Source organism: Nanorana parkeri, unplaced genomic scaffold, assembly GCF_000935625.1.
Source record: "Nanorana parkeri isolate BGI_ZX_2015 unplaced genomic scaffold, ASM93562v1 scaffold191, whole genome shotgun sequence".
Taxonomy (NCBI): Eukaryota; Metazoa; Chordata; class Amphibia; order Anura; family Dicroglossidae; genus Nanorana; species Nanorana parkeri.
Genome location: NW_017306459.1, coordinates 1,168,654 through 1,189,082, shown reverse-complemented (window position 1 = coordinate 1,189,082; position 20,429 = coordinate 1,168,654). Strand labels below are relative to the sequence as shown.

Sequence of the window (20,429 nt, the reverse complement as noted above, 5' to 3'; positions counted from 1 at the left end):
TCCATCAAGTTTAAAGTTTACTTTTATCATTTTTATATATATATATATATATATAGTTATTTATTTTTTCCCTGTCTGTGTATTTTTTGTATCCTTGATGAAGGGGAATTTGTGACCCCCCAAAACACGTTGGCTGCCTTCTGTCTTTTGGCTGCCACATGCTGAAATAATAAAGACCTTGGATTCCTCAGACATTTGTTTGGTGCTCATTTTGGCTGTGGCAGGGAACCCACAGGTAATACTGGTGATTTGCCCTTTGCCTTCTGCTTGCCTTTTCTTTGGGCACAGCTTCCTGAGTTCAGGTCATCTTTCACCACTTGCTGACCAGGTATTTACACCCCCTTCCTGCCCAGGCCATTTCTCAGTATTCAGCGCTGCGGTACTTTGGCTGACGTTTATTCCATCATGCAACGCTGTACTGAAATTCATTTTATACCATTTTTGGGGGGACAGATGGAGCTTTCTTTCTTGGTGGTATTTAATCACCACTGGGGGTTTTATTTTTTACTATACAACAAAAAAGTACTGATAAAAAAAAATAAAATGGTTTTCCCTTTATTATTTTAGGAAACATTTATTTTTACCTGATTTTTTGCTAAAATATAAAAGTCGGGGTCACGTCGGGTAAATAGACACCAAACATGCCAAGCCTTAAAATTGAGGCGCGCCCACGAAATCGCAAAGAAACACCATAGCCAAAATTGGTCAGAGGCGACGCTTTAAAAGATTTTACCGCTCATCAGTTTAGTGTTATCAGTGATTGATGGCCCTAAAATTATTGCTCTCATTGCGACGTTCGCGGCGATATGTAACACGTGCGGTATAATTGGAGCAATCGTCGTTTTTGCGTGTAGGTCGGCGGGTGTGTGGCATGTTGGTAAGATAGATGATGCACGGGCCGGTGTGCGCAAGCGCACACTGCCCGTTCAGCATTGCGGTCATCGGAAGCCCGCCCCTCAGCGGGCTTGCGATTATCGCAAGTACGATCTGCCTGTCCAAGATGGGCAGATCGTACGTTTTTTAAATTACCTTACAGCTATCCCAAGACAAACGTCTTGCGATGGTTGTAAGGTGTGTGCCCAGCATTAGGCTCTGTGTGTCCTTCTGTGTGCTTCCTGTTTGACTTAAATAGGTCCACATCAATTCATATCTAGGATCACAATTTTTATACAACTTTAAAAAGACAGCACATAGCAGGATCATGGCCTGCAAAAGAGTTTTAATGGGCCTTATTCTAAAGAGTGTCTTTAAACCGTTCTCAAAATTAGGCCTAATAACACATTACCTGATTTTAGACCATTTAAGTTGAATTTTGCTTTGTACAATGATTTAACGGACATTGCCATTTTATAAAAAAAAAAAAAAAAAAAAAAGGTTATTTTAAAAGATATATGACCACACACACATTGAGTGAAAATAAGTTTATATATTATACATATTTATATACACAAAACATGATAACATGATATATGAACGTCTATAGCTTTACCACACTTTGAGTTCTTTACATCTCAAGCAGTGGTTTTGTTCTGGTAGTTACACAAAGCATTTTATTCAGAAAAAAAGGAATTAAAAGAAGCTTCATCTTAAAAACAGCAATTCACCACATGGGGTTAATCCTTCGAAAGTGAATTGGAATAAAAAAAAAAAAGAAGTATTTTAAGAACATGGCCATCCTTCAGAAGGACCAAGTAAGTCAAAGGTAAAGATCACACTGATGACGGATATCTAGCTATAGGAGGCAGTACCATACTACAAACATTGGTCAGACTAATGCCCAAACAAGAGAACATGTCTTCATCTATGCAGCAGACCTTGAGGCATCCTAATTGCATGAACACTACCAAGAACTATCATGGTCATTTTGTCTCCATTCAAACCAGAGGAAAAATAAAGTGTCAATTAATATAACAATAAAATTATGCAAAATGTTTCATTTCTAATCATACAAGATGGTACACTAAGGTCTATTACATTTGTTTACAGTAAGGAGTATTTTGCATGTTTAATAACCGAGTGGGCACTTTCCTCCATATATGATATATCACCACATGGTATTTCAAGTACACAAATCCATAAGAGTGAATAAATCAAAATCTTCAGCGTACAGGACCACAAACGTTTCTCAGGTGGTAAAGCACTGGACTTGGGATATTTTTTTCCATCCCCCAATACGTGAACTGCTCTCCCTACATTTATGAAAGCTGAATATATTTAAGTGCTGTTTTGTTGTTTTAAAAGGGTTTGATTCAACTGTATCCAAACAAGAGATAACTACATTGGTAAGATGTGGCTATCAATATATTACATCTGTAGACATTGAAGCTTATAAACTAACAATTCCCTTTAACATTTCTAAATGGTTTGTAGCAGCGGCTGAATTTTCAGTGATGCACGAGGCACACTGAGTGTTGTCATAAATGTTTGCATTGACGTACAGTACTAAGTGATACAACTACAACTCGTACCTTTCACTGCATAGTAAGATTTTCTTCTTTTGTAGGACTATACACAGCCAATAGTATTATTTTAGTGCAAAATAACAATTTCAGATTGTACATATATCGGCCTTACAGCCAAGCTCTTTTATAGCTTTGTTCAGTACCATTTTTTATACTTTTATATCTACATCTTAGGCCTCCAACCATTAATAAACTGTAATATCTTTTTGACCTGCAGTTTGCTTAATTTAAAGTCTTCTGAAAGAATCTCCTCTGTTAACTGGACCAGTAAATTCCCATCAATCTTTTCTGAAACAAAAAAGGACACAACATCTTCTGACAAACCAATAAATCGAAGCGATTTTGATACCTCTTCAATTGACAGTCCAGAAAGGTCAGAGGGCGGCTGCCAGGGAGAGCCATCGCCACATGACCTGGGGGCTAGTTGCATGTGAAGAGGAGAGGAAAATGGGTATGAAATAGAGAAAATATCCTGCATGCCCTTTTTAGCCATATAGTGTTCTTCTGTAATATCAGGCGAGCAAGTCTGGGATTCTTCCTCTGCTCCATCTATTTTCATAGACAAGGAGAGTGGCTCTTGGGCTGTGTTAACATCATTTGACTTAGGTGCCCGTGGGGGTAATGCTGGACAGGACAAACTTTGTTTTGTGCGGTTATCAGATAGAACATTCTCAGTGGAGCTTTCCAGCGAGTAGCTTGCAGACTTTGGGCACCCTGCAGAGATGTCAGCAAATTCATTTGGTGTCACTTGTGGACAACCTGATAAAGAATCTCCCACACTAAAATCAAATGGGGATGGAAAACTTCTCTTTGGCGTGGCTGGGGTCTTTTGTCGAGGATAGCTGTAATAACTGCGGCACTGTTCTGTAAGCAAGTCCTTTGCGTTCATACCTTCAGCCCCACCACAATAACGGTTTGGCCAGGACAGGCGAGAAGGAAGGGGTTCAGATGGTGCTGTCCCGCAAGACAAGGAGCTTTCAAGATCATTTGTCTCATTCTTGATCCAATTACAGGGATAGCACGAAACCTGGGCATTGTCCGAAGAGGCGGGTACTTCATTCTCTGTGACACCTCTGGAAAGAAAGGTTCAAAGATTAAGTATGCACAACCATAACATTATAATATAAGTCCATGGCATATACATGTCACAGGATGTGCACCTATATCTGAATGGGATGGAAGAGAATGTCTTTAGGCGACTAAATTATCATAAACATCTACTGATCCTCAGTTTCTAGTGTTCAGTAATGAACAGAGATATATTTTTCCACTTCACACACCCATAAACTTTTTTATGATTATTCAGACACAAAGCATGTGGTTGACTGCACCACCATCAGCAAAGATGGTGACAGAAACCAGCTGAACTTCTTCCTAGTGCCAGATATCTGTACCAAGTGTGCTGGTCTTCCAAACCATATTTTCCATACAAAATGCACCAAAATTATCCAATAATATTCCTCCACTCAGGGTTTGACCTGAATTTGCCTGATTAAAAGCCTCTCAATGTAGCAATGGGGGATGTTTATACTTAAAGTTCTAGTTCTAAATGGGACACTTTTTCCCCCCTTTCCAAAAATGTTAGAAATCATAATAAATTAAATAATAATATTTAATTGCAAAACAATAAAGCTCATTATTTACTTTCTTACTCTAGGGTCTATGTATAAAGTATTCACTGCGTGATTAGCACATCCTATGTTTGCTGGACTTTTGCCCATCTGTTTTGTTTTTTTATTGAACATGCCCATCATATTTAACAATATTCCCCCATTAGTAGTCACATACAACTTACAGTGAGGGAGATTCCAGTAGCAAGATTTGTTCATCAAATGCAACAAGATTCACCCATCAGCAGTTGCATACAACATAAGAGAGAAATTGTAGTAAATAACAAGATTTGCTCATCAGCTGCCACATTATACATAGGGCAAAAACGTAAATAAATTATGGGCTAATCCACTTTAAAATGATGGCCAAATGGGTGAATCATGTTATTAGAATTTCTCTATTATGTTGTATTCAGCTGTTGATGGGCAAACGTTTTTGAATTTAAATGTGATGCGGGAATCTTGTTTGTTATTAGAACGTCTCTATTATACACTGTGTGCACAATTATTAGTCAAGTGAGTATTTTGACCAAATCACCAATTTTATGCATATTGTCCCAACTCCAAGCTGTATAAACTTGAAGGCTTATTGGATTTAAGCATATCAGGTGATGTGTATTTGTGTAATGAGGGAGGGTGTGGCCTAAGGAGATTAACACCCAATATCATGGTGTGCATAATAATTAAGCAGCTTCTTTTCCTCAGGCAAAATGGACCAAAAAAGAGATTTAACTGACCCTGAAAAGTATTTCAGAGGGATGCAGCACTCTTGAAATTGCTAAGATATTGGGGTGTGATCACAGAACCCTCAAACGTTTTGTTGCAAATAGTCAACAGGGTTGCAAGAAACGTGTTGAGAAAGAAGGACGCACATTAACTGGCAAAGATTTGAGAAGAATCAAACGTGAAGCTACAAGGAACCCATTATCCTCCAGTGCTGTCATATTCCAGAACTGCAACCTACCTGGAGTGCCCAGAAGTACAAGGTGTTCAGTGCTGAGAGACATGGCCAAGGTAAGGAAGGCTGAAACCCGACCACCGCTGAACAAGACACATAAGTTGAAACGTCAAGACTGGACCTTGAAATATCTGAAGACAGATTTTTCAAAGGTTTTATGGACTGATGAGATGAGTGATTCTTGATGGACCAGATGGATGGGCCCGTGGCTGGATCAGTAACGTGCACAGAGCTCCACTTAGACTCAGACGCCAGCAAGGTGGAGGTGGGGTACTGGTGTGCTGGTATTATTAAAGATGAGCTAGTTGGACCTTTTCGGGTTGAAGATGGACCCAAAATCAACTCTCAAACCTACTGTCAGTTTTTAGAAGACACTTTTTTCAAGCCATGGTACAGGAAAAAGTCTGCATCTTCCAAGAAGACCATGATATGTATGCAGGACAATGCTCCATCGCATGCATTAAAGTACTCTCCTGCGTGGCTAGTCAGTAAAGGCCTTAAAGATGAAAGAATAATGACATGGCCCCCTTCCTCACCTGACCCAAACCCTATTGAGAACTTGTGGGCTCTTCTTAATACGGGAGATTTATGGTGAAGGAAAACAGTACACCTCTCTGAACAGTGTCTAGGAGGCTGTGGTTGCTGCTGCACAAAAAGTTGATCGTCAACAGATGAAGAATCTGACAGACTCCATGGATGGAAGGGCTTATGACTGTTATTGGAAAGAAGGGGGGCTATATGGGTCACTGATTTTGTTTTTGAAAATACCAGAAATGTTTATTTGTAAATTTTGAGTTGTTTGTTTAGTATTCTCACTTTAACAGATGGAAATAAACAAGTGAGATGGGAACATTTTCGTTTTCCATTTAGTTGCATAATAATCCTGCACACTAATAGTTGCCCAATAATTGTGCACACATAGATATTCTCCTAAGAAAGCCAAAACCTCACTTTTACTTTGTTAAATATTCCGGTTTGAGGTTTATTAACATTTTGGATTGACCGAGAGCACTGTAGTTGTTTAATAATAAAATGAATCCTCAAAAATACATCTTGCCTAATAATTGTGCACACAGTGTATTATATATAAATACAGAAGGGTAAATCTTGGTAAATGTGATGGGCAAATTCTCTTTAAAAATGATGGGTGAATAGGGTGAATCATTTTTGAAAATCATGACAGAGTAGTGCAAATCTTCTGACAATTATGGGCAAATCCCCCAAAAAGCAAATGAATGAATGTCAAGCAAATTTAATGCCACATAAGGTACAGCAAATCCTTTTTAAATAGACCTCATAGCATTGTCCTTGGGGGGAAAAATGATTACAGGCAGCCCCCGGGTAACGAAGATAGGGACTGTAGGTTTGTTCTTAAAGGAGAACTATGAGGTGAGTGCTTTTCTCTCACCTCATAGTTCTAGCCGACCTGTGACAATGAGACTGTCACAGGTCGGCTCAGTAGATCGGGAGGTGAGCGAACCTCTCGATCCTGTCAAGGCTGGATTCGCCCCTCCCCGCTCCGCCAGCGCTGACTGGCGGAACGGACGGGGGAGGGAGCGGGTACAACTGGCTCTGCCTCTAGATAGGCAGAGCCAGCTGTCAGTCATGCAGCTGGGTGGATCCCGGCACAATTGTCGGGATCCGCTTCAGCTGTGGCGTCTTAGTATACTGCGAGCAGCTGCTCGCGGTATACTGCGGCATCTCAGTATAGGTGTCTCCCGTCACCCTAAGCTCAGTATACCGCGAGCTGTAGCTCGTGGTATACTGAGCTTAGGGTGACGGGAGGACGCTAGTTTGTGTCCTCCCGTTACCCTGAGGAGAACTATGGGGAAAAGACTTAACCCCATAGTTCTCCTTTAAGTTGAATGTGTATGTATGTGGGAACAGGTAAATTTTTTAAGTGTAACTCCAGCCCCAATTTTTTTTTTTTGGATCGCATAGGGAAGGGTTAACCCCCTGTAAAGTTTGTTTTGCTGTGTGTGCCCCTGTTCAGAAGATTTCACCTCACTTTCTGTCCCTGTGACAATTGGATTTTGAAAATGTTGGGTTGTCGTGGAAACAAGGATAAAGCTTTCGTGGAGACACCTTTTTTTCCCATGATCACTCTTACAGGAGTGAATTTCCCTTCCTAGGGGTAGATTTGCTTTCACTTCCTGTTGTCTCAAGTACAGGAAGTGAGATTAAATCTTTCTAATGAGGATACAGACAGCAGTAAAAATCTCACAGTGACCCGGAAGAAGAGCCGGGCACCCGTCGTCTGCACGTCTGACAAGAGACAACTTCCTGTAATGTCCGTACAGTACTACAAACCAGACCCAAAAAGGCGGGCACTCCTCGCCGGCACGAGCGCGGTAGCATTACAAGTACCCCTGCTGTACAGTAATAGCCTCTGTTTCTAAGTAGGAGTCGTATGTAAGTGGGATGTATGTAACTCGGGGACTGCCTGTATAACATTACTAACTGCTAATTTTATTTTGTATTGTATCATAGCAGATACGTCCAGTAAATGTGAAGAGAGAGAATAGGTTGGGAGCAAGAGTGTATATAGGGATAAGATGTAATGGGGAAGGGTTGGATGGAGGAGAAATATTGAAGGTATTTGAATTTAGGAAACTCTGAAGTAGTTAGTTTTGATGTAGAGGAGATTACCTGTATTTTTTCTGTTTTTTTAGCAAATAGCAAAAAGCATATTTTTTGAAAGCACACAAGCTGTCCCCTGCATTATTCGATATATTTGCAGTATGACACTAATAATACTAAATGAAAACTCAAAATAAACTATTAACATTCTTCTAGCCAAAACGTGTGCACTTTTGGTCTGCATAACTTTCAGCTTGCCTGGAAGACACATCAACATTCCAATATCATCTGCTGACCGCACTCGTTTGTCTATATGATAATGTATTAGCGGCCGCTTTATATTTAATTTTCTGTAAGAGGCCATGATCAATAATGCACTAAGATTTAAGACAGCATTACAAATTATGAATAAAGCTGGTTGGTCTTTAACTAAAAATAATGTTTGAGATGAGCTGTGCTTATAACAATGTACTGTATAAAGGAGTTAACGTTTTATTAAAGGGGCAGCAACCTAAAAACATGGGTTGCATCTTACAAATTCTAAATAATTGCAATTAAAGACCAATTTGATTTCACCAGTATTTTCTCAGCTCCATTCCGGTCACAAAGCTAAGTTAGAGCCACTTATCAGGCAGTTCCTATGGTAAGTATTGGACAAGGTAATCACTTTACCTCCTGTACACAGTGGAGGATAGTGCACAAGGCTGCAGGAACTAAATCTCTGCAAATGCTTTGCAAAGCCCTAAAGCGCGACCTGTGTCATGCAGCCCTGGCAGCCATTAGTTTTCGCTGCCTGGGTGCTTAATCAGAACTTCTAATTGTCAGAGGACTTGGCACAGTATGAGAAAAATTCCTAGGTTACCCTATGGCTTTGTCATGTGACCTGTGATGTAATGAAAGAGCCTAGGAATGCCAGCTTTTACGCTCTGCCAGGTCCAATGATAATGAGGGCAGTTAGAGAAAACACAATACCCGCTCTGCAGCTGCTGCATCATACTACAGCGCTCACAGTGCCAGAATGGTACCTTCAGAGAGGGTGCTGCACTGCACTACAGTATTCTCACCAACAGAGGTTCTGTATTATACTACAATACCCTCACTGTTAGAGTTTCTGCATCATACTATAGTACCCCCACTGCCAGAGATGCGGCCATGTTTTATATGGTTGCAATGCTACTCTTAACCTGGAGAGGGCTCATTGTATTAATCATAGTTATAGTCCCATAGTCGATAATAAATGCTTTTCCTTTTCTGTACAGCAATTCTAACCTTTACATTCATTAGTGAATGTCATTCCTATACATTCATTGCTTCTCATGCAACTCTCACATTCCGGTGACCTAATAAAAGTCTTGTCATTTTTTTCTGCAGGCTAAATAATGCTTTCAGTGCTTATGTTGCTTTGATAATGTTACATTTAATGCAAGTCTGACTTCACAGACCGTCTTGAATTCACCTACAGTTCTTCATTTCTGCTGAGCTTTACATTATAATGCAATTCTCAGCAGTTTAGCTGAACTTTGGTAAAGAAGAGAGACAGATAATGTTTACAGAGACTGGTGGTACTCACATGCTGTGCAGCCCTGAGGAATAGTAGGAAAGCGTAGGACTGGGAGAGCGTGTTTGTTGCCGTGCTATTTTTCCTGTTGGCGGTGGAACAGATGGGGTGGGGGACGATGGTTTGGAACTGCGTGGAGGCACAGGTGGAGCATTCAGAAGTCTGCATTCTTCTTTTACCTAGGAGGGAAGAAGTCCACATTTATAAATCATTGAAGCAATGACATAACAGTGAAAAAAAAAGACTTTCTAACTTTGAACGTAATGTCTTTCATATAACGTATTTACATATGTTACATGTAACGTGCCATCGCTGCAGCACACATTTCATGAGAGAGAAACCTTTCCAAAATTCCTTCTGAAATTCTTAGTTGCCTGGATGTAATGCTAACTCTGTGGTGTCAACACTTCACGCAGTCACATCATGCAAAACAAGTATGCAGATCAGGAAAGTGAGAGAAGCCATGAACACTAGGTCTGGGTTAGTAAGGCAAAGTGCAGAAACATGAGGATCAGCATGACATCCAGGCAAACTGCATCAGCAGAATGAGAATCCAACAAAAGTATCTCCCAGGGAAAGGTTTCCATATACCGTATTCTAAAAGCAGAGACCAGGGAGAATAAAATGGTGGCAGTTGCAACTTTTTAGGTCACATGATATTAGCACTAGGGATGCACCGATACTTTTCAGATACCAGTGCCGATACTTGGCATTTTCATGAGAACTACCAGGGTTGCAGCTGGGCTCTGGCGCTCCACCACTGTCCTGACATCATTAGTCTGTATTGTTTTAGAAAAACTGTCACATGACAATAAACAAAAATGTATCAGTACTTGTATCTGTGAGTACTTGGACCAGTATCAGTACTTGCAAAAATGGTATCGCTGGATCCCTTCATTTATATTTATAAAAACAAAATCATACATTAAAACAGAGATGTACAAATCCCAGGAGCTCCGTGTGCTCCTTACAAATGACAGCTGCCTCCTAACTCTTGAATGTTTCTCTAGTCTAGTCTTGGAGCTGGAAAAGTATCTGTACATGTACTGAGTACTGAGTACGGTACTTGGTATCAGTGCATCCCTAATTAGCACCATAGTTTCTCATGCCCAAGCTTTTTGTGAAAACAAACATGAAATCAAATTTTACCAAACATGTCAAGCCTCAAAATTGCATGTGCCTGTGAAAAAGGAAACCTGTCATGTGAGAAGTGTGTAGGGCAGCCATTCCTGACTTCTGAAAATGTCCGTTACCTGACTGTCATAATGATGCAATGGTTTCATTGTTTTCTGACTAACTGACCCAGAACTAATATAGAGATAAAGAATTGTATGCTTGTTTTTGGTCCCTACTGAGACTGATCAGTCTGGAAAAAGAACATTTAAGGAGATGGAGGCCAGCAATGGCAGGCCCCAAATTTCCCTCATGACAGGTGTACTATGGTTTTGGCAAACATAAAAGACACAAATGTGTGCAGTTCTGTACTCATGAAATCAGTACATGAATTATCATTTTTTTTACACGAGCACTCGAAGTACATTCATTGAGCTTGGCGTTATCTTCCTGCAATCCTATGTATATAGACTGGGAGAGAGATTGGCACAGCTGTGAGCTAATCAGGTGTGCTGCAGAAGGATGAGCTCATCAGTCTGCTGCTTCCCCTTTTACCGTCCAATCACAAGCTGGGGGAGGGACCCCTCTAAGACCTCTAAAGAGTCACATAAGTACAGCAGAGAAAAAAATCAGGTCTCCTGCCCTACCAGATCCGGCTGTACTGTGTAAATATCAGATCAGCTTTAAAGTGGATCTTACATCTTTTAATATAAGCTGCTTATAATTTGCATCGACTGTACTATACCAGTAACTTAACATTTAGCAATTTTCCCCACGTGTGGTACCCCCCATCGCTGTGGGTAGACCCATGTTGATTTATCCTCTGATGATAAGCTATAAGCGACAAGCCATAGAGAGTAAATCAGATCCAGGCACTGGCTCCCAAAGCAGCAACTGTCATCATTCATTTGTAACTATTGTAACTGCATTGTAAACTATTATATAACACATTGCCTTCAATAGAAAATACATAGAAATGGCATACTGTGCGGTGAGTATCACCCGATATCGTTCCTTTAATGGTGCCCTAGTGGGTCACCAACATTACTGGCACTGCAATTTTATTTCTTCTGTTTGTAGGGTGTGATCCCAATTACAGATCAGTCTGAAGTAGGTCAACTCAATGAAGCATCGATTCAATACTTCAGAAATTGCATTCTTGGCTTTACTACAAGGAGTCCTTTAAGTAGTTGTTCAGGCAAGTTTGTCTGCATTACATATGAGTCACACAGCACAATTGTCAAACTGATTTACATGTGGGAATTGTGTCCTAATCGTGCACTCCATGAAAATGATTTATCTGAACTATAAAGACATTATTTTATAATTATTGCTGACAGTTTAAGCATTAATAGTGCGTAATGCAGAACTCAACTCATATCAGCATATCTTTTGTCCTCTGTACTGTACTTTCAAGCATGAAATAGTCACATATAAATGGAATCTCCACAGTCAGCACACTATATGGGGAATAGCAGAGGTACTGCACTTCCCTTTTGGTTGGCTCGTTTGTTGTTTGCACCCTCGCTTCTCCCCAGCTGCTCCAGGTGTGTGAAATATCCGCTACCCCTCCGCTGTCAATTCTCTGACTGGATGGTATGTCACTACAGGATATACAAGTCTGGAGGTGGAACCACTGCGTATGGTGGGGGAAACAAGTATTTGACCCATCCGGACAGTTAACGCGAAGAGGTAGCATATTAACAACTTGGCTGGAAAGGTAGGTATAGTGTTTCTTCTATTACATGTATGACTTATCAAAGTGACCCTGGGGTAACTGGCACTGGATGGCACTAGTACCAGAAGGCACTAGTACTACCTAGCACTGGATGAGACTAATACGAGAAGGCACTGGTTCTGGCTGGCACTGGATGACACTGGTTCTGGTGCAGGCTGGCACTAATACTGGATGCCACTACTTCTGGATAGCACTGGATCTGGTACTGGATGGCAATGGTTCTGGATGGTACCGTTAGTGGCTGGTGATTGAGAGCAGGGCCCTCCTACCTCCTGTACAGTTAATTGTATTGTCTCCCTCAATTTTGTAAAGGGCTGCGCAAACTGTTGGCGCTATATAAATCCTGTATAATAATAATTAGGAAGCTATGACTTTCCACTCACACACCAACAACAGAAGACACTGGTTAAGCATTGGTACTGGATGATGCTGGTTCTGGTACTAGATGGCACAGGTGCTGGTTAGTGATTAGTAAGCTCTGCCTTTCCTCTCACTGGTGTATATTGCTCTCATCAAGCATGTGTTGAGAATACCTAACTTGTAACCTGTCAGTTTTATACATAGACACACACAATGTGCGCATTTGTGTTCATATATGTCTGTGTACGTAGCAAGAGGGGATTTTTTATGTATTTTCTAAACTTTTTTTCAGTTAACTTTATTTTTATCAAAAGGGGGCTAACATTGATGTCACTTCCATTGTTCTATCACATGTGATAGAACAATAGAAGTGACAGGTTCTCTTTAAGGGGACATTGGGGTCTATTAAACTCCTAATGCCCCTTTTGCACTACTATGAAGCTAAACAAGCTCGGATAAGAAATTATGTAAAGCTCGTTTGCTTCTGGTTATGATTTACTGCAGGGACAGCTGGGGGAGCAAATAGATGTTTGCTGATCCTCCTCTGCTCTCCCCACTGACAATGATGTTCCACCAGAAAGCCAACAGTTGGTTTAGGAAATGTAAACAAACTCCAGGCTGCTATGTGTACAAGATCGCACTGCTGTTGACTGACTGTCATATGACATACATCCACAGCAGCAAAAGGGTTAAATGTGTAACATATGCAGTGCACAGGGTACCATATAGCCATTCAATTGGACCCACGATCAGACATTTTTTCATATAAAAAGTACACTAAGAAAGTTTAATTACCTCAAATAGAGATAGTACAGTACTCTCCATGACAATACCTTCATCTGAATTTCTTTTTAGAAGGACAGTGGTCAGCACTTATTTCCCCAACAGTAAGATGCTGGCTCCAAGATGACACGATCATGTAAAATCCTAGCGTCTGTGCAGTTCTTGGCTACATTTACAAATGTCTGATACAGATCAGACCCCAGGTTACAAAAATTACAAATTTGCAGTCTGATCACTGGGGAAAAATAGACCAAGGAAATGCTCCCACCTGCCTGCAATAGACTCGTATAGGGATGCACCTACATGGAATTTTGAGACCGAAAACAAAAAAAATTGTCAGGCCGAAACCAACTTTTTTTTCCCCCAACCTTTTTAAAAAATGTTTAAATTATTTTTTAATTATTCTATTTTTTATTACATTTTTTACTTTACTGCTGGGGGCTCTAGGGAAATATCAGGGGTCTAAACAGACCCCTGATATTTGCCTTTTAAAATAGAAAAATGGATTGAGTACACAGCCTCTTTTTCTGCAGCCCCTGTTATAAATGAACAGGAAGCCTCCATACTGGGTGTTCCTGTCCATTCATACATTGTAGATATAATGTAAGTTACTGTGTACACAATCATGAATGAACAAGGAAGTGATGTAAATCACTTCTCATTCATGCATAACTGGAACATAGTAAGCACACTATGTCCAGTTATTAAAAAACACTGAAGGATCATATGATCGCTGAGAGTTTGTATACTGATCACAGCGCTCTCCTCCATTCAGCACTCTTCATCCTGACACAGGAGGCAGAGCCAGGAGGTGTAGGAGGAGAGCTCAGCCTCCTGTGACAATGACAGCTGTCACCATCCCGCACCGCTCGGCATCCTGACAGTTGTTAACGGCTGCTTGACCTACTGGAAGCTTCTCTCCTCCCTGCTGGGTGCCGGCCACTACTTCAGAAGGTACATAGACCAGCGCCCAGCAGGAAGGAAAGAAGCTAGAAATACACTGAATTTTCAGTTGCATTTTCAGCCGTCATGGTACTTTCAGCAATTTGCCAAAAGTGCCGTTTTCGACCAAAGTGTTTCCGAGGACGCTATTTCGGTGCATCCCTAAACTGATGACATCAGTTTACCAAGGCAGGCCAAAAAGCTACTTCTGTCCCCTCTGATTTAGTATTGATACTGTTATGTATACTATTATTGGGACCTTAGATTGTAAGCTCCATGAGGCAGGGACTGATGTGAATGTACAGTAAGCAAAGTGCTATGTAAATTGTCAGCGCTATAGGACTACCTGTAATAGATGCATATGCAGGTCTAGGTGATTGTGTTTTGGCTGTAGCTGTTATCAATTATTCTTCCCGGGCTCTTGACATCTGTGTGGGAGGTTGGTTAAGAACACATTAATATAAATCCCTATAAGCTACCTGTAATTTGAAGCTTAAGTTTCCACCCAGACTCATCACAAGAGACATGAGAACATGTTCTGTTGAAAACAGTGTGTTCCATGAGTTACACACACCAAGACTGACTGAAGATATATGTCATTCACCTATATAAAATGAACTGCATAAAACATACTTAACTCACAGGTGCCTCGAGGCAATTGTACATCATTGCTTATTAATACACAGGCTATGTCAGATGCTGGTGAGTTGCTGATAGAAGCAGCTTGGTGATGAGACATGTTGTGGGTGCACACAGGGAAAGCTTCATGCATGTAGAATTGTCACTTTATAGCTCATTCACATTCATAAATGCGCCCTATATCACAGCTAAAGACATTAATATCAGAGCATCTGCCATAAAACTGATAATGTTCCCATAGATACAGGGTAAATGTGGTCACTGTAAAGTACTCCCGGATAAATGATGACGAAACTGACCTATTTTCAAACTGATCATAGTCCTAGTTAAAATTTGGCCTTATATGTAGGTTGCGATTCTGGCTTCTGGGTAGGCATGAGGTTCAAGTTAACTAGACAGTGGGTTTATGGAAAATCCAGGGGGATTCTAGGTTTGCGATACTTGATGGTAAAACCTGCCAGACCATATTTTAAAGGACTCTTCATGCCCTGCCTGACTTTTCAACTGTAGTTAGCAGAGTTAAAATGTCAAAATATGGGGGCTTTGTTATGTTCCAGCCCAATAGCTAAAAAAGAGAGAGTTCTCAGCAGACATTTGTCTGCTGCTGTTGATAGCGGAGTTGAGTCTGTGTGGGAAGAGTTAGTGGCTATACTGTGCAATAATATGCACATTTACTGTGGGTTGCAGCATGGTGGGCTACATATTCCTGTGTTCTCTCCTCCCCCACCCCACGGTTCAGACACCCACCTTTCCATTTTAGGACTTCCTTTTTGTGTGTGTTAACACTAACTGTAGTTGCTGTTTAGCAACTGGTTTAGTGCCCATTTGTATGTGTATACTTTGATTCGCTTCTGGGTACCCGCTGAAGGAGGCCTGTGTGTGTAAGAGCTGCCCCACCAGAGCCAGTGAGTTTATTAAAGATTTCCTTGCTTTTGAACCATTAGAGTAAGAATTCAAATCTACAGCTGAGTGATACACTAATAAAGTACATTTTTGTTAATAGTTAAGAAACTTGAATGCACTTTCAAGGTTTAACTCCTGAGTTTAGTGTCACTTTAAGCACAGGATTAATACATCCAGGAGAGAAGATACCTCTACATGGCTGGTTCTGTTTTTGACCAGTAGTCTCTGTCTAAGCTCCCACAAACTCCCCCAAAAGCCTCCATAATGGCCCTAGAAGATATCTATCCATCTGTCAAATGGCTCAGAGCCTACTGCTCACACTCCTTTTTAGGTGGCCATGCATTAAATAATTTAAATACATATAAAATACCCTCTTACTCTTAGAAGATCTTAGATTTGTATGCCTCCCCCCCAAAAAAACTGCCCATGTTAAAAGCACTTTTTCCCCATTACATTTATATATCAGTATAGTGCAATAAAACCTGATATTCCATTTGTGGGAAGTTGCTGAATCGCCCACCTTCTTCTTATATTTCTCAAATTGTGTAGACAATTTTCCTCTCAATAGTTCTTATCTCTCTGCTACAGAGATTCAGCTCACTGATGTCTGCTCAGAACTCATAAATCTGTTTAATGTCTATTTGACCTTTAATAATGGCTTCCAGACAATATTAATCTAAAAAAAAAAAAATGATAACTGAAAAAAACAACACTAGCTTGACAATCCAACCAGCTCTTGAAAGGAGTTAAAACACCACATTCAACACCGCACTAACTTAAAGAAAAACAACACCCAAAAACAATCTAACTTCCAGGGGAGCGTATTATATATCTATAAAATATCTACATTACTTTCTATATCATTTTGCATACAATAGGGAATGGTTAGAACCTCCTTCAGGTTTTTCCTGTCACTGTCCTAGAATAGATTTCCATTCACTTTATGTCCCAAGAAGTGAGAGGAATTCTCTCTAATGTGAAGGAAAATCATTGAGTAGACAGTTTGACACCACACGTTTTTCCATTGGAAAATTTCCCTTTAACTCATGATCCAATCACTTTCGGTCTGATGATAATCAAAAAACAGGGTGGGGGAACCCAGTTTATAACAAAAAAAAAAAGGTTTTAGCTTTAGATATACATTATAATTAAAGGGTTATTAAACCATCCGTTTTGTTGCATAGATCTACTGCTAGCAAGCAGTAGATCTATGCAAAAAGTGTAAAAAAATGAAAACAAAACGGTTTAAAAGGAGGTTAATACTTACCTGTGTCTTCCCCGCGCGCTCCCATCCGAAAATGTGAAAATTCCCGGGCGGCTGCAAAGCATCTTGGGGCGGGCGCATGTGCAGTTCACATTTTTGGCTGGGACGCGAGGAGAGACCCAAGGTAAGTATATGGACGCGTGCACCCGCATGCAGACACCGCGGGGCAGGAAGTGCCAGCAAGGACAGAGGAGTCAGCGCTGGATCGGAGACAGAGGAAAACGTCAGGAAAGAAGATCAGATTAAGAAACATCATTTAAAAGGAGATCAGGTGAGTGCTTTTCACTCGCCTCATAGTTCTAGCCGACCTGTGACAATGAGACTGTCACAGGTCGGCTCAGCAGACGGGAGGTGAGCGAACACATACCGGGTTCGCTCACCTCTCGATCCTGTCACGGCTCTCTGCCGTGACAGGGGGAGGGACTGGATTCCCCTCTCCCCGCTCCGATCTGCCAGCGCTGACTGGCGGAACGGACGGGGGCAGGTACAGCTGGCTCTGCCTGTAGATAGGCAGAGCCAGCTGTCACTCACGCAGCTGGGCGGATCCCGTCATCTAAGTCGTGATCCGCTCCGGCTGCAGCGTCTCAGTATACCGCGAGCTGTAGCTCGCGGTATACTGAGATTAGGGTAACGGGAGGACGCTAGTTTGTGTCCTCCCGTTACCCTAAGGAGAACTATGGGGAAAAACACTGACCCCATAGTTCTCCTTTAAGGCAAGTGCTTTAACATTTTACTTTAATGTCACTTTATTATTTTAATTAATTGCAACATTATGCTTTCCCTAATTCTCCTTACTGATGTTTGCCCAAATCTCCCTCACTTCTCTTCAGAACTGCTTTGTTTTCTGGTGCATACGGTGTCAAGTCCGCTGACAAATTGTAAACTCCAGCAACATATGCAGAAAGTAAATACGGTGTTGTGAGGAAATGTAAAGTAATAGACTAACAGTACATTTCTGTGGTTTATAATACAAACACAAACCTGTAATTTGCCTTAGCCCACTTAAGCTTTATACAAGTCTGTTTAAGCCAGGACTTGAAAAATTCAAGGAGTCAGGTAGCCAATGCTCCTTAAAAATGCTGGCACCTAACTTTTGAGGGTTTCTCTAACTATTTATTAACGGGCATCGCTGCCCGTTTTTAAATTCCGGCCATTTCCGGCGCGCGCAAGGGGGCGTGTCTGAGCGGACGTCTAGAGACGCCCGCTCAGATCGAGAGAGCTCCTGGCCAGCCGTTTTTTTACTACGGCCGGCCCGGAGGTAGTTAAGGACGTCTAAAAAAAATCTTGATGGCTTCTGGATTGGACAGATTGGCTCTCGGATGTCATATTAATCTGTCCACCCCTGGTTTAAGCTGAGCCATTGTAAGACATAAATGAGTCAAGTGTTAGTGACTGGTGTTGCCTATTACCATTGTTGATTTTGTAAAACTTGCGTATATGGTTTTACTAAAAACCACAGTAACCATACCTGTTAATGTTCACAGAATCTTAATGTCAGCACAGAAGGGAAGACGGTTGCCCGGAATGCACTGATTTTACCCACTGTACAAGCTGGAGTTTAACGTACCCTACAAGCAGTATCAGTTCAGTTCTATTTGCTTTACATTCATCAATATATAAGCACACAAAGTGCTACTGCACATCAGCCCCAAGATTTAGGCATATGGGAGAAATGTATACAATTTGTAACACTTAAAAACTACAAGGGGAATACAATACTCCAACAAATGTTTTAGTGCACCTGTGCCCAAACTATGGACATCAAATCATAATTTACATATTCTTAAGAAGCAGTAAAACTATTTTAAAACAATCTCTCCTTGATCTCTGTTTTTATTGTGAAGAAATTAATTTCCAAAGATCCTGAAAAATTTAAATAGTCAAGTTCAGTTGCTTTCTAACAGTGTAGAAACACCTGTGGGTTGTTTACCAGGGATTGTTAAATCTGCTCGGGTTCCTTTCACAGGGGGTCGTAGGGGGAATGAGGTCTAACCAAGTTGCATACATACTGTTCAGCCACTGTAAAATATTTCTGGTTACTGTTTCTCAAAAAACACATTCTAATGTCGTCGTCCCCCCCAAGATAAAACCTGCCTCGTCTCTCCCCCAAGATAAAACCTGCCTCGTCTCTCCCCTTTATATTGCAGTCTAACCAAGCGAGGAGATTCGGGAAATGTGGGGTTGTGGTGGTTTTTAAATGTATTTGTGTGTTTTGACATTTTGTTACACTTTGAAAACAATGCAGTGTGTTACTGCAAAAAAAAAAAGAAATTGAGCCTCAGAAACTATACGAATACACTGCTTGGTCACTGTCCAATTGCTACAAACTTGAGGATTTTGGCTTCATTTTTGTTTTGCTTTTTTACAGTAAAGATAAAGATTGTGTGAGTGCTGCTGCTGTATTTAAATAATAATTCCACTTTCTAGGAAGAAAATGGAGTTACCCCCCCCCTCCACATCTGAAATGAGAAGCACTTCTGACTGCGATGACCAATGAGAAGCGCTTCATTTGCTAGCAGGATTTAAAATACAGAGCACAGGGTTGCACTGCTGTGTACAGTGTATGGATAGTACAATTGCAGCCACAGAGAGGAAGGAGTGTTCATCCCAAAATAAGACCCCGGGGGAGGGGGGCGAGAGAGGGCAGATTGGTGGGGGTAAATCCGTATTACATGTAGGGGAATTGTGATCAAAGCTTTGTATACCTACCTTATGAGCGCAATAAATTAGGATTAACCTATCTTTATTAAAGCAGGAGTCTGTAGGAGTTTAACTCTGTGTTAACTGCTAAATGCACAATGAAATAGAAAGTGGAAGCTGCTGCACCTGCCAAAGTAATTAGAAATGTCGCCATCCGGTCCTGCGATTTACATAGTTAAAGCTGAGCTATAAGCAAACAGCTAAATACATAGTTGAATACACATTTGGTAGTGGTTTTACCTGCTTAAAGATTTGCATTTCTGCCTATCCAGTTCTGTGATTTACACAGTCCTGCCACATGGCTGAACCAGGTTGGTGAGCACATGTGCATACAGGACACCTCCTTGGCCCCTAATGTTGCCCCTCCCTGTCCCTGTCTTACTGCTGCTCTACGGGGGATTACAAGAGTCTAACACAAAGTCAGATTCTGGTACTTACACTAGCTGCAAATACACACATTTATTTTTTTGATTTAATACATAAATGCATTAAAAGGTGTCTTTTTATATTTGCTTAAAGTTTAGCTTCAACCAATACAGCCTGATCAACTTCCTGACCCCAGGCTATGACTGGACAATGAAGGGAAATCAAAAGAGTGATAAGGTCACCTCTCTCTTCCTTTCAGCATATTTCTCGTCAGCATGCAACAGAACCTGACTAGCTCCTAGCGGTCCCCCTCCCACTCTCAGGCTGGTTTCTGTACTGCATTAAATGGCACTTTTCTTAATATCTGCTTCAAGTCCAGCAATAACCTTCTAGACAAACCCATATTGAAATAATACCATCCTAAATGTATGTTTCAGATGGCAGAGAGCTGGT

The 20,429-nt window shown here is 41.0% G+C and overlaps 1 protein-coding gene across 1 annotated transcript in view; it reads right to left on the bottom strand.

Annotated features, from left to right (window-relative positions):
• Positions 1 to 2,055: 2,055 nt before the first annotated feature.
• GAREM1 (GRB2 associated regulator of MAPK1 subtype 1) overlaps positions 2,056 to 20,429 on the bottom strand; it is a 118,322-nt gene continuing 99,948 nt past the window's right edge. Inside the window, exons 5-6 of the mRNA XM_018555317.1 lie at positions 9,181 to 9,347; positions 2,056 to 3,535 (exon numbers count right to left, since the gene is read on the bottom strand). Of these exons, the coding sequence (XP_018410819.1) occupies positions 2,626 to 3,535; positions 9,181 to 9,347 (1,077 nt within the window). The 3' untranslated portion in view covers positions 2,056 to 2,625. The remainder of the gene's footprint in view (positions 3,536 to 9,180; positions 9,348 to 20,429) is intronic.